This window comes from Canis aureus, chromosome 6 (genome assembly GCF_053574225.1).
Source record: "Canis aureus isolate CA01 chromosome 6, VMU_Caureus_v.1.0, whole genome shotgun sequence".
Lineage (NCBI taxonomy): Eukaryota > Metazoa > Chordata > Mammalia > Carnivora > Canidae > Canis > Canis aureus.
The window spans coordinates 75,546,801-75,559,745 of NC_135616.1; the positions used below are offsets into that span (position 1 = coordinate 75,546,801).

A 12,945-nucleotide genomic window follows, 5' to 3' on the forward strand; every position below is an offset into this window, starting at 1 on the left:
GCCAATGCCAACGCAGGAAAGCTACGCAGGTTGGTTTTGAAACAACCGTTGCAAAATCAAATCTGATTCATCATTAAGACTACACTATAGCAAAGGAGGGGGAAAAAGGGTCAAAATAGTAAAGCGTCATGCATTCCCCCTCCTCCACCCCCATGCTTGTTGGGGAAAAAAAATAAAACAACCCAAAACCAAACAAACCCTGAACAGGTGCTTTCTCTCCTCTCTCTCTCTCTCTCTCTCTCTCTCGCTTTTTTTTTTTTTTTTTTTTTGCTATAGACCCATTCAGCCAAAACAGCTCAGCATTTCACCAGCATTAAGTAGTTACTCCGACTACTTTGGAGTCGGTTTCCCGGATACATATGGAAACTAAAACGCATATTATGATGACTGAGAGGAAGCAATGTACTTTTTTTTTTTTTTAAAGCTGCTCTAGGGGATCCCTGGGTGGCTCAGCGGTTTAGCACCTGCCTTCGGCCCGGGGCGTGATCCTGGAGACCCGGGATAGAGTCCCACATTGGCTCCTTGCATGGAGCCTGCTTCTCTGCCTCTTATGTCTCTGCCTCTCTTCTGTGTCTCGCATGCATGCATAAATAATAAATAAATAATAAATAAATACGTAAATAGATAAATAAATAAAAGTAAAAGCTGCTCTAATCCAGGCGCTCTTGGCAATCCTAAAGGTAGGCAGAGCATCAATTCTAGAGCTGCAGAAGTCCGCCGCAACGCCTTAAGCCTAATAGAAACGCTATTTGGCGGAGGTCTCCCGAGACGCCGGCAGCTCACCTGCAGCTCACCTGGCACCCGCAGGGCTGCCCCCCGCCCCCGCCCCCGCCCCCGGCTCGCCCCGCCCACCACCCACCTGCAGCTGGAAGCGGCGCGGAGAGACGCTGAAGCCCTGCTGCGCGGCGGGGGCGCGGCAGACCTCCACAAGGGCGGCCTCGTCGTTGGGGTTGTGCAGCAGCAGGGGCAGCGTCCGCGAGCCTCCCAGGCGCACGTCTCCGAAGCAGAGGAAAGGCGACCTGCAGAAGTGGCTGAGAGACAGGACCGGCGGGGACGCCGCCGCCGCCTCCCCGGCCGCCGGCCTCGGCCCGGAGGGGCTCACCTCCCAGCTTCGCCCGGCCCGCCGGGTCGCCATGGCAGCGTCGAGACGCCGCCGGAGGTTCTGGCGCCGCTCCCGCGAGGCTGCGGCGCAGCGGGGACCCGGCTGGGGCGTCTAGGAGCGGACTCGCCCCCCTTTCGTGTCCAGTCGCCGACGCGCCACGGAACAGTCGCACGGGCCACCAAGGCACAAACCACAGACGGGCGCGGGGCCCGCGCGGCCCCAACCTCGGTTTAAACGCGTCGCCTCCACCAATGGGCGCGCTCGGGCACCGCCCACCTCCGGCGGGGCCAATCAGCGGGCAGCAGGCGCCAGCCAATGGGACGCCGGCGCCTTATTTAAACGGTTAGACGGGCCCTCGCTCGCTCGGCTGGGGCGGGGCGGGACCGGACCGGACCCCACCCCACCCCGAAGCCCGAGCTGCAGCCTAGAGATTCGCTTTTTCTTATTTGCAAACAGGCTGAGGTAAAGGGAAGAGAGCAACAGCATTTATTTCCACCGTAAATGCAGCCATCATTGCGGGTGCCCGGGCCAACCTTAGGTAAAACCGCGAAGGAGGCTAATTAATTTAAATGATTGCTCTCATCTAACATACCCCGCCCTGAATTATATAGTCATTAGCTCTCCTTTTGCTCTGGGGAGGGAGGGAGGGCGGGGCGAGCCCGGGGGGGGGGGGGCGGGGAGGGCAGCCCTGCGGGTGCCAGGTGAGCTGCCAAGTGAGCTGCCGGCGTCTCGGGAGACCTCCCGCCAAATAGCGTTTCTATTAGGCTTAAGGCGTTGCGGCCGACTTCTGCAGCTCTAGAATTGATGCTCTGTCTACTTTTAGGATTGCCAAGAGCGCCTGGATTAGAGCAACTTTTAGTTTTACGTATTTAGGATTCCAGTGGCTGACCCTACGAGGGCTCAGTACTTTGACAGGCTGGGTTTCTTCTTACCTCGGGATCCTGGGAGCAAAACACAAAAGAAAACCGAGATTCCCAATAATTCGTTAAGTAATGGTTTTGACAGCCACTGCCCTTGACAACTTCTTGCTTTTTAATTGTGGGTATGTAATGATGATTATGGCTTGCATATTACTATTTACGAGATGCCAGGGATTGTTTAAAGTCTTTTACACATTTACCTCAACTCTCATTTCAACTCTGTGGAATAGCTACTCTTGTTATTTTACAGTTATTTACCGTACAGCACACAGGACAGCAAGTTGCAAACCTAGGATACATACATAGGTAATTTATAGTCCTGCTCTGCTCTTATCCACTCTACCATCCTGCCTCTAAAGATAGAAACTAAACTATAAGGTATGGAGGTGTGTATGGCTATGCAAAAGTATATAAAAAGCAAAGGCTCTGAGTAGAAAACAAAATGAGAAAGGGCAGATATTAAATCATATTCACTGACTCACTGACACCCAACACAACCTGAAGTTGAATCTTGTTACCTTACCAATTTTTAAGCAAAATTGTTTACTGAGTTTTTTTTTTTAAAGAAGCCTTTAGGATTGATGCACAATAAGAACACTGCTAACTTTTTAAGCAAAAAATGCTAATATGAATTACAGTGATTTTCAAGTACACTTATTTCATATTGTTAATGTTATTCATCAATGTGACATTGCAAATATAAGCCCTCTTAAAGCTTAAGTCACTGAAGTGTTTGGTTCAAGTCTTTTAACATGGTGATAGTACATTTTGTTTATATGTTTTCCCTTCATAATTTTTCATGAAGAAATGCTATTAACTCACTTTTTTTTTTTTTTAAAGCACAATGAACTGTCCTGGGTATTTTTTTATTTGCCCCTCCACTTCCACTCCCCTATTTTCCACACTGTTCTTTGCTGTGGGATTCTGATATTCTGTATATGCTACATTAATAGCTTTTCTTACTCTATGGCTTCTGGTTTGTTTCGAAGAGGGAGGTCACTAAGGGAGAAGAGGGAAGGGAGGGTACTTAGTCCTTCTTCCCCTCTCCCACCTTGGGCTGACTACATCTCATCATTAAAAGTGACACATAGCCTAACAGGTAGGTGCCCTCTCCACATGGGTCTTTCCCCTCATCCCTTAGAATCTGGGGGAGGGAATACCAAAGTTGTTAATAGTTCCAGAGTATTGCATTATTGCTTGTTTCCCTACATCCCGGTTACATTTTTGCAAATGCAGGTGACCTTAGGAAAACATGGGTTTGAACTGCACCCGTCCACTTGCAGGACTTTTTACAGTACTCTAAATGTATTTTCCTCTTTCTTATGACTTTCTTAATAACATTTTATTTCTTTAGCTTACTGTATCTTTAGGAATATAGTATATAATACATATAACATGCAAAATATGCATTGTTTATGTTATTGGTAAGGCTTCTGCTCAACAGTTGGCTATTAGTTAACTTTTTGAGGAGTCAAAAGTTATGCAGATTTTCAACTATGCCAGGCAGGGGTCAGTTCCTGCAAAGACCCACATTGCTCAAAATCATCTGTATTTCCCAGCCTTTCTCTCAATCTACAACTTGGGAAAATTGTGGATTTCCTTGTGACCGACCGTTTCATAAAGAAAGAAAAAGCCTGGTTTATGGATGGAACTGTGTGGTAAGCCAGATGTTCCAGCTGTTTATGGTCTTTGCATTGAATTTTTAAGGAGGCATGCAGAGTATGTTCTGCATTCTTATGCTTTCGAATGTGTTCAATAAAACCTAGATATGCTTTATTAGGACCAAAGAAGTTTATATTTATTTTAAATATCAAAATAACACAAAGAACTAGTTCAATATACAATACACTTCCTAGTCTTCACAGAGAACTGAATTTTTCTATAAAGACATTTGTATTTATGAAACATGAGACAGCTAAAATATCTATGTAACACAAGATACTTCACACACAGTTGACAAAATAATGAATTTTGATATTTTAGATTTTTCTTTGTAATTGCTTTTAAGTGTCCTTTAATGATTAAAAACAAAACTTATGATTTGAGACTGAAGGCTAAGTTTAAAAGCATTTCCACTTTAATGTACATCATGAATCCCCTTAATCAGAACACTTACTACACAACATAGAGCAGCTAAATGCTCACCTCTGTACTCATTCTTTTTGGCAGCCACACTCATCTATTGTAATACAGTTGTATCTATAGGGATAAGAAAAGTCCAATTGTTGGAAGAAATAAAAATTTTGTAATTACACCACAGTACACTGTCCAACTTTAACGCAAGCAGGAATATCAAGCAAAGAGGCAAAATAACAATGGGAAGTATACATGCTCTTCATTCAAGAAATGTTTTAGACTCTCCAACAATAATGCAAGCACTGAAATTATTTTTTACTTAAGAATTTAAAAAAAGATATGTCCGTCTTTGTATAACTTCTATTCTCGGAATATAATTCTTATTTTCTCTTTGTATAAATGGCTGCAGAGGCTAAATTTAAATTGTCTTGAGATTCTTCAATAGTCATAGATTTAAAATCAATACATAGCAAGGTGAATGAAACATGAAGAGTAAACAAAACATAGTCACTCTCTCTACCAAGACCTTCTTTCTCTCATCTTCCACACAACCTAATCCTATTACTTCTATCTTATTAATGCTACTTCCAAAGGGAAGAGCAGAAAGCATGCTAATATTCTAGGATAAAAGGATCTTTAAGTTGAAATAACATTAGAGGAAACAAGGGGCTGATCCCAAAAGAACACTATAGATTTTACTGAGAGGAATGTGCAAAAGGGGGAAGATCTATGGAAGGATTGCCTATAGGTCCTAGAAATTATTTAGAAAATTACTCTATTATCCATTATTCACTGTAATCACAAGTAACATTTATCATAATAGTATTTAAAAAGTTTTAGAAATGCTACTTGTTCCTTATTAAAGAATACATTTTTAGTCACTTCAAATTTGGCACTGAATCTTAGAACAATCCAAATATGACTTTAAAAGTCCTAATTTTTCCTGAGTTCATCAACTCAAATTGTATGTTGTTTGGGATGTTGCTGCTCTTAATGAGAAACTCATCTCAAACCATCACCTCTAGTTCAGTTTTAGGCAAACTGAAATGAGAAGCCATTCAATGTAGAGCTGTGTAGTTATGGGAACTAATTATTTTTAAAAAGGGAGGGGAGGATGGGTGGGAGGAGGAGACAGTGAGGCAGACACACTACTCATTTGATTTTATTTGTCAGATTCCTCTAATAAGTATCTAGAGACAGGCCCTGGAGTGGCTTCACAGTAACTATAAAGGCCACAAAAGAGATTTAACAAAACCAAATTTTCACACTAGTACTTAGTGCCATTTTCCTAAATAACCATAAAGTAATCTAAAAAAAGGGTTGCCTGTCCAGCAGGCAGCACAAACATAAAACCCATAACAACAACAACAAAATCAAAATCATTTATTAACCAGTACAATCTAGCCAGCAGAATCAATTTTAAGCAACTACAACACATTGAAAAGGCACAAAGCATTCAATTCAGAAAAGACTGGGTATAAAAAGGACACTGTCAAAGAGCTAATGCTCTAAATCTGACTTTTCATCAATGATATGTTAAAAATTATCTGTAGGAAGAGAACTCAAACTTACAAACATACCAGTTTGTGTTTTTGTTTGCAATTAAAGAGTAAAAAGCAACGAATGATATTTACTTACTTTTTAGCCCTTAACAGTTTGTAGTCACTCTGCAAAGATGTCTTGACACTTTTAAAGTTGACAGAAAATTATTACTGTACCTATTTCATGACCTACAGTCGCTTAAAAGGAAGTCACTTAATAAAGCACCAGTTTAAAACCCTATTTATGCTACTCCTTTTCTCCCAGCAATAAATGACTAAATTACTTAAAAGTATGCAAAGATCATTACCTTTACTATTGTTGGTTAAATCTTGCTGGCATGAAGAACAAACCCTCATCTTAAATGGTATTTTAGGCTGCAAAAAATAGGTGGGGTTTCTTATAAAAATAACTTCAACTTGTCTTAAAAAAAAATTCTAAGGCAAAATTATTTTAATAGTGTAGTGTAAAAAATAAGCTTATTACTTAGCATTTAATAGTGTCCACTTAAAGATAACATTCAATTAATTAAACTGAGGAAAACTGAGTATTCTTACTTGTAATTGGTTTGTCAGTATGACTATTCCCAGAGTATTTTCTTCTGTTTTTATTTTTATACATATAAACACAAACAATCTTAGTATTCAAACTAATGATTTTTTTTTTAAATCCATAATCCTAGGACTTCAACTGTGCTTCTTTGGACAAATATTTATTCAAACAACAAAGAATTTTAATTCTTTTAAACTATTTTAATACCTACTAAAAATCTTTGGTGCATTTAAGTAAAAACTGATTAGGTTAACAAATTTCTACACTTGATAAATTATTCAATTTACATATTAAGTGCTAACTGCTATAGCTAAAAAATTAATTTAAAACAATAAATTATGCTCATAAAATAAAAAATTCTGAATGAGGCTAAACTTAGTTGCAAGATTCAAAATTAAGTATAGTTATACAAAATTAATGGATTTTAGAGTTAATGGGACATTTGTCCAAATACTCCAAATTAAATATTACAAAAGGTTAACTGAAAAAGAGTAGGCCTCATTTCATATTTTTTGTGCCAACTTCAACAACATATATACATTCAGTTTGCCCAAATCCATGAGGTTTTCATAATTTTAAAATTTCCTATATTCTAATTTTGGAAATTAGAGGCAGCAGATTTGTGTATGTTAGTCCACCCGCTGAGATCAGTTCTTCCTAAGAATTATGTTATCTAATTCCCAGACTGCTTAAGATTACATGAGAAAATGTAGTGCCTGGCACATAGTTAAGCATTTATTAATGCTAGCTTTCTTTCCCTATTAGTAGCTCTGCCATTTATTAACGATGTGAGCTTACTGAGTCCTTTATCTTAACCTCAGATTCTTTTTCTCTAAAATGGGAATATAGTACATCCTTTCTCTTTCAGAGCTGCTTATGAGGTTAAACGAGATAACTGAAAGCATTTTAAAAGAGAGTAAACCAGTATTCAAGTTTATCTACAATTATAACTAAATATAATTCTATTTCACTTTATATAAGAGATGTATTCCAGAAAAGTTTTATACTGTAAACCAATACCTACAATCAAATTATAGGGGAATTATTATGAAAAGAATCCTAAAGTAAATACCTTCAAAAAGCAAAGTATTCTTTTCAATGTGAAAATGCAACACCCTATTTCTTTCTTGCTACCAAGCATATAATATACTGTACACAGACACATACGTGCCATCTGCCTTTCTGTAAGTCCAAACTCTTCTACAATGGTTTCTGTTACTGTAAGGCAGGGTATACTTGTAGGTATTATTTCATTTCATTATAGTAAGGTTTTTAGTTAAAATCTTGGTCTTTATGATAAAAATCATAAAGATCTGTATTTTTACAAGTCATTTTGAAAGACTAACAGACTAATAGTACCTCAGATAGTCAAGTTCAATCATGTAAGTACCTCATATAACATTTCCACACAAAAGCAAGAATGTTTTAAAAAGAATACATTAATCATCTCTACTGGTCCTAGATTAATCACAACCAAACCCTGATAACTGAGGTGAACTCAGGTTGGTTTTGTTACTTACATGAGCTACTTTGGTTAACTGCCTCAATCTCAACATTTTTTCTCCTTTTGTTTTATTTCCACTAGTATGGTGAATTTTCCTGTAAAGTACCTTCATTTCTTAAGTGCTTCAGTAAACAAGTTTCCCCATTATTAAGTGGTTAAATTTCATTCATTAGAACTTCATTATTTTATTTGTGATTTTTTTCACAAGGGCTGGGCCAGACTTTACAGTTTACACAAAAAAAGTGCTTAAAGCAATTAGGAGTGTAAACAAAACTGAAATAGAAAACTCTTAAAATTGCTATTTTCCAGTAGTTTACATACAAATGACATGCTAGTAATAAATCAACCCTGCCTATTCTAATCCTTCAAGCAGCTCTACTAGGAAACATTATCCTAGTTTTAAGTTTAAATTGACTTGAAAATATGGAAAGTGCACATCTTTAAAGGTATTTTATAATTTTGACTTTTTTTTCGATTAATTTTTATCACTGAGGTTTTTTTGCTCTGACTGCTATTTCTTTTCACCAAGTCCTCAACTTTTGTCTCCTACAAAAATAAAAATCAAGGATAATTACAGACATTAGGCTTATGTGAAAAACAAAATTAAAGGTCTTAGAGTACATGTAAATCTGTATACAAGTAGTGGTTCCCTTTAATTAAAGTAAACATTATGTTTTAAAATTTGGCACCTTTCCTAACAATTAAATATGAAATATCTAGGTTCTGTTTCCCAGAATTTCGTTAGCCAATGTAAATGAGATCAAAAGTAGCTTGTTAGTTAAATTTCATTGATTAGTTATAATTGCCCCTCCTTTAGTGAGATGAAAATACATGCTATGATGTACTGTTGATGTTTCTTAAATGACAAAATATAAAAAGATGAACTTACCTTGAAAGCTATCTAGTTAAAACTGTCATAATTTGCTTTTAATACATTTTCAACTTCTATAATTTAATGCCTATACATAAAAATTTGCATTTCTTATTCATAATTATTGAAGCATAGGTAAAAACCAATCATTTGGATAATTATTTCAATTCTAGGGTTCATTTAACAAGCTAATCTTACATTAAAGTTAGCTTTCTGGCTTTGAATTTGCCAAAAGACCAAAGGATTAATAATAGCCTGAAATTATGGCCACATAAAAAACAACACAGAAATATCCAAGACTTCCCTATAAATTTAAATTCCTAATTCGATTGTTTAAAATGCTGAATGGATCATAAGTTAGGATAAGGAAGAGTTGCAATTATCGGCGTACTCTTACATTCTTTCTTAAAGGCTACATAGTCCTTAGGCTTGTTTAGAAGATGGTGAAGGGAGAAAAGAGGATTGAAACTAAAGAAGAATAAAAATTTCCACTGATAGTTAAGGAAAAAACCAAAAACAAAGCCATAAAGTCAACAGCTAGTAATTTTGAAAAGTTTGAGAAACCATTAAAAATTAGCACTAAGTCATTTTTAAAAATCACAAAAATGTTCATTTCAAATATTATACCTCAAAATGTGTCCAAATAGATACTTGTATGCTCAGTAAACAGAGATACGTATTTTTCTTGATTTGAAATGGTTCTGAGGACTGGAGAAACAAGAGAAAATGAAAAAATAGCAGCCCTACTAATTTAAAAGCCATCAGTCTAGGCTACCATTAGCACATAACCATCTAAAAAGTCTGTGGAATGTTTAGATTTACTCATGAATGATGCTCATTATTAGAAATACTTTGTACAGCAGTAGCATTATCGAGGCCTAGTAATGTTCCAAGATAAGACTGTTCTCTAGGATCTAGCATTTGCTCAGGTCGTACTGGATGAACTATATTTGCAGGTTGAGGAGTAAGAGTATACTTTTCCAGAAAAGCTAAATCAGCTGCTCGGGGATAATCAGTTGATTGTGGCTGTGGCGACAAGATGTCGTGAGAAGATGGTGGGAGGGTGGTGGTATGACGCACCAGATCACTCTGAGTGTCAGGCATCTGAACTGGAACCAGCGTTACTGGAACACATACTTCGGCAGACACGTTCTGTAACATAGTCTTGGCTTCTGCCTGATAAACTTTGGGCTGGTCCATATATTGTTTTGTTTCTGTTTGAAAGATTTTATCATCAGATGAGTATTCTACTGGCAAGGATACAAGTTTTTCCTCAGAAGTACCGAGAGGATCATCAGGAGATTTTATGCCATGAACATGGTCAATGTGGTATTTCAGCTTGTCTTTCCGCTTAAATGTTGCATTACAGTGCTGACAGTTGAAAGGTCGGGCATCAGAGTGAATAACCAGGTGTTTTGTTAAAGTTTTCTTAATTCTAAAAGATTGATTGCAAATTTGACACTTGTATGGTTTTTCACCTGTATGAATAAAAATGAAATTAAGTGTAAAATGCACTCACTTGGTAAGACAATGATTTAAAGTAGCAAATTTTCCACACGAATACTCACAGGAACGTAATAATAGCAGTGATACTACATGCTATCACATAAGGGAGACCGTATATTAAGCCAGTGAAGAAAACGGGCTTGAACATTAAAAAGATCCGGTTTGAATTCTAGCTGTACCACTTACCACTCAAACTTGGAGCAAGATAGTTTCCAAATGTAGTTTCTTCACCAGAAATATGGAATAACAATAGTACCTACCTCGGAGTTGGTAAATGGATTGAATGAAAATAAGTCGTGCTCAGATCTGTACCTGGTGTAAATACTAAACGGACCCAGAGGATTATTATTGCTTGCTTTTATTCCCACTACAGCCCCTAAAAAAGTTGTAAAACCAAAACATCTAATTTCCTCCCACGCAAGAAGGATAAAATGTAAAACTGCAACTTTGATTAACTGGGTTCTTAGATTCAGACTAAGAAATAGTGATACTTGGGATGCCTGGGTGGCTCAGTGGTTAAGCACTTGCCTTTGGCCCAGGGCGTGATCCTGGAGTCCTGGGATCAAGTCCCACACCAAGCGCCCTGCATGGCGCCTGCCTCTCTCTCTGTCTATGTCTCTGCCTCTCTCTGTGTCTGTCTCTCATGAATAAATAAATAAAAATCTTAAAAAAAAGAAAAAAAAGAAAAGAAATAGTGATACTTCTGTCTAGCCTGAGGTCATCATAAGGAGAATTGATCAGGGTAAACAACAAGGAAGTTGGACTAGTTTTCACTTCTTTGTGAGTCAGGTTTTCACACTGTAGTTTTGTTTTTAACATTAAACATTATAAATTCATAGGTTAGCCAAAGTAGTAGTCAGAATAATGGCTTCCCAAAAATGTACACGTTCTAGGAAGCTATAAATACTTTATTTTCCATGGCAACAGGGGCTGTGCAGATCTGATTAACAATTGAAATGGGGAGATTAACTGGATTATCCAGGTAGGCGCAATTTAAACACATGAGTCTTCAAAAGTGGCCGGTTACTGAAGAAGAACAGTTCAGAGAGATGCAATGAGAACTCAACCCCTGCATTGCTGGCTTTGAAAATGGAAAAAAGGGCCAGGACCCAAGATCCAAGAAATGTGGCCTCCAGAAGTTGTGAAAGAAAGACACTCAGCTTGTAAGAAGTAATTAAACTAGAATTTGCGTCTTGGTCCTACAGCTCAAAGAATGAGTTCTACCAAAAGGACAATTGAGAAAGAAACAGATTCTTCTCTAGAGCTGCCAGAAAGAAATGCAGCCATACCAACATCTAGATTTTAGACTTCTCATTAACAGAGTTGTAAATCATACACAATTATACTGTTTAAGAGGCTGTGGTGATCCGTTATGGCAGCAATACAGAACAAATAAGCCCACACAAACAACTGTATAACAGACACAGAGGCACTTATTTTTAAAGCTAAATGAAAAGGTTTTATAGTAATTGTTACATGGGTTTGTTGGTAGCACTGTTTTCTTCATCTCTCCATTTACGACAATGCCAAATCTAGAAAATTAAGAGAATTGCATCTTCAAGTTGAGCCACCAATATCAAACAATTAATTATTTGTTAAGTATTATTGTTTGTTATTTTGTAGACCACTGGAACTTTCAAATCCCAATAACACAAAATTTATACAGACAGGACTGCTGGTTTCTGTACTATTAGACTTCTACTTGTTTCTGGACTTGTATCATTACTGATATCACTAAAGAGGAAGTAAGACATGAAGTAATACATTATATTAAGAGTTAAAATTCCTGAAAAGATAGTATTTGCAACCATGTATAGAACACACTGTATCCACAATTTGATTTCGCCTGAAATACCTAGAATCAGGGACAATATGAAAAAGGTCATAAAAGAACATTCTGAAAAACAAAATTACACTTCCAAAATGCAAGAACTATAAAATTCTTTCTGTAATTCCTGGCATCAAACCAGTCACACCTGAAGCTTTTAAAGATTTTTTTTTAAAATAAAAACCCTAGCAGAGCATTACTAACACCACCAACAAGCACAGAATTTATTTTTAAAGATAAAAATATTGGTTTTAAGCGTTCTCCTTTGGCACAGTACTAACCATGATAATTTCTTAAGCACATTCATAAAAAAGCTTTTATAATGACTTAAAGTCATAGTCAATCAGTTTCAGTGTCCCACAAATACTTTTAAGAAACTGAGACCCAAGTAGGCATATTTCTTTAAGAAATTTCTATGATCATTTTAAACAAATATTTTCCAACAGAAAAAAATGAATTTAAGTTTGTAAAAAGAGCAAGATCCACAAAGAAATATTGATATTATATTTAGAAAGCAAATCCAGAGTGCTTAAAGATACACAGTGAAAAGGTTCAATACTATGAACTTAATGAAATGAGGAATACATATTAAAGAAATATACTTTCTACAGCAAGTCTTTCTGTAGCAAAATTATCGATTTGACAATAATTAATCCAAGTTGGATGCATCTCAAGATCAAATATCAGAGGCCTAAGGAGACAAAGGAAAGGTTTCTTGCAAGATATATATATATAGAAAGTCTATTTTTTAAGAGTAGAAGTAGAGAAAACAATGCTCGAAGAAATATAACCTATTTGTCAGCTAAAATCAGAGTAGCTTATGAGTTTTTAGAATTAAAAACTGTTGGGACACGTGAGTGGCTCAGTCAGTTAAGTGTCCAATTCTTGATTTCGGCTTCAGTCATCATCTCAGAATCATGAGATCAAGCCCTGCATTAGGCTCTGTGCTCAGCACAGAGTCTGCTAGAGATGCTTTCCTCCCCTCTCCCTTTACTCCTCCCCTCATGAATGCTCTCTAAATAAATAAAAACAAAACCTTTAGAATTA

General features: G+C 37.2%; 2 protein-coding genes and 1 long non-coding RNA gene across 7 annotated transcripts in view; 1 reads left to right on the plus strand and 2 right to left on the minus strand.

Moving 5' to 3' along the window:
• ASPM (assembly factor for spindle microtubules) overlaps positions 1 to 1,267 on the minus strand; it is a 71,413-nt gene extending 70,146 nt beyond the window's left edge. The window contains exon 1 of one of the 2 annotated variants that reach the window (XM_077902336.1): positions 860 to 1,267. In XM_077902336.1, the coding sequence (XP_077758462.1) occupies positions 860 to 1,135 (276 nt within the window). In that variant the 5' untranslated portion in view covers positions 1,136 to 1,267. The remainder of the gene's footprint in view (positions 1 to 859) is intronic. The other variant, XM_077902335.1, reaches the window with a different exon arrangement.
• A 171-nt stretch (positions 1,268 to 1,438) lies between these two features.
• Positions 1,439 to 12,945, plus strand: part of LOC144316439 (uncharacterized) — a 31,302-nt gene continuing 19,795 nt past the window's right edge. For all 3 annotated transcript variants that reach the window (XR_013382387.1, XR_013382388.1, XR_013382389.1), the window contains exons 1-2: positions 1,439 to 1,640; positions 3,582 to 3,680. This is a non-coding gene — a long non-coding RNA (uncharacterized LOC144316439). The remainder of the gene's footprint in view (positions 1,641 to 3,581; positions 3,681 to 12,945) is intronic.
• The window catches only part of ZBTB41 (zinc finger and BTB domain containing 41), a 43,854-nt gene continuing 36,374 nt past the window's right edge, over positions 5,466 to 12,945 (minus strand). For both annotated transcript variants that reach the window (XM_077902337.1, XM_077902338.1), the window contains exon 11: positions 5,466 to 10,042. In XM_077902337.1, coding sequence (XP_077758463.1) covers positions 9,387 to 10,042 — 656 coding nt within the window. In that variant the 3' untranslated portion in view covers positions 5,466 to 9,386. The remainder of the gene's footprint in view (positions 10,043 to 12,945) is intronic.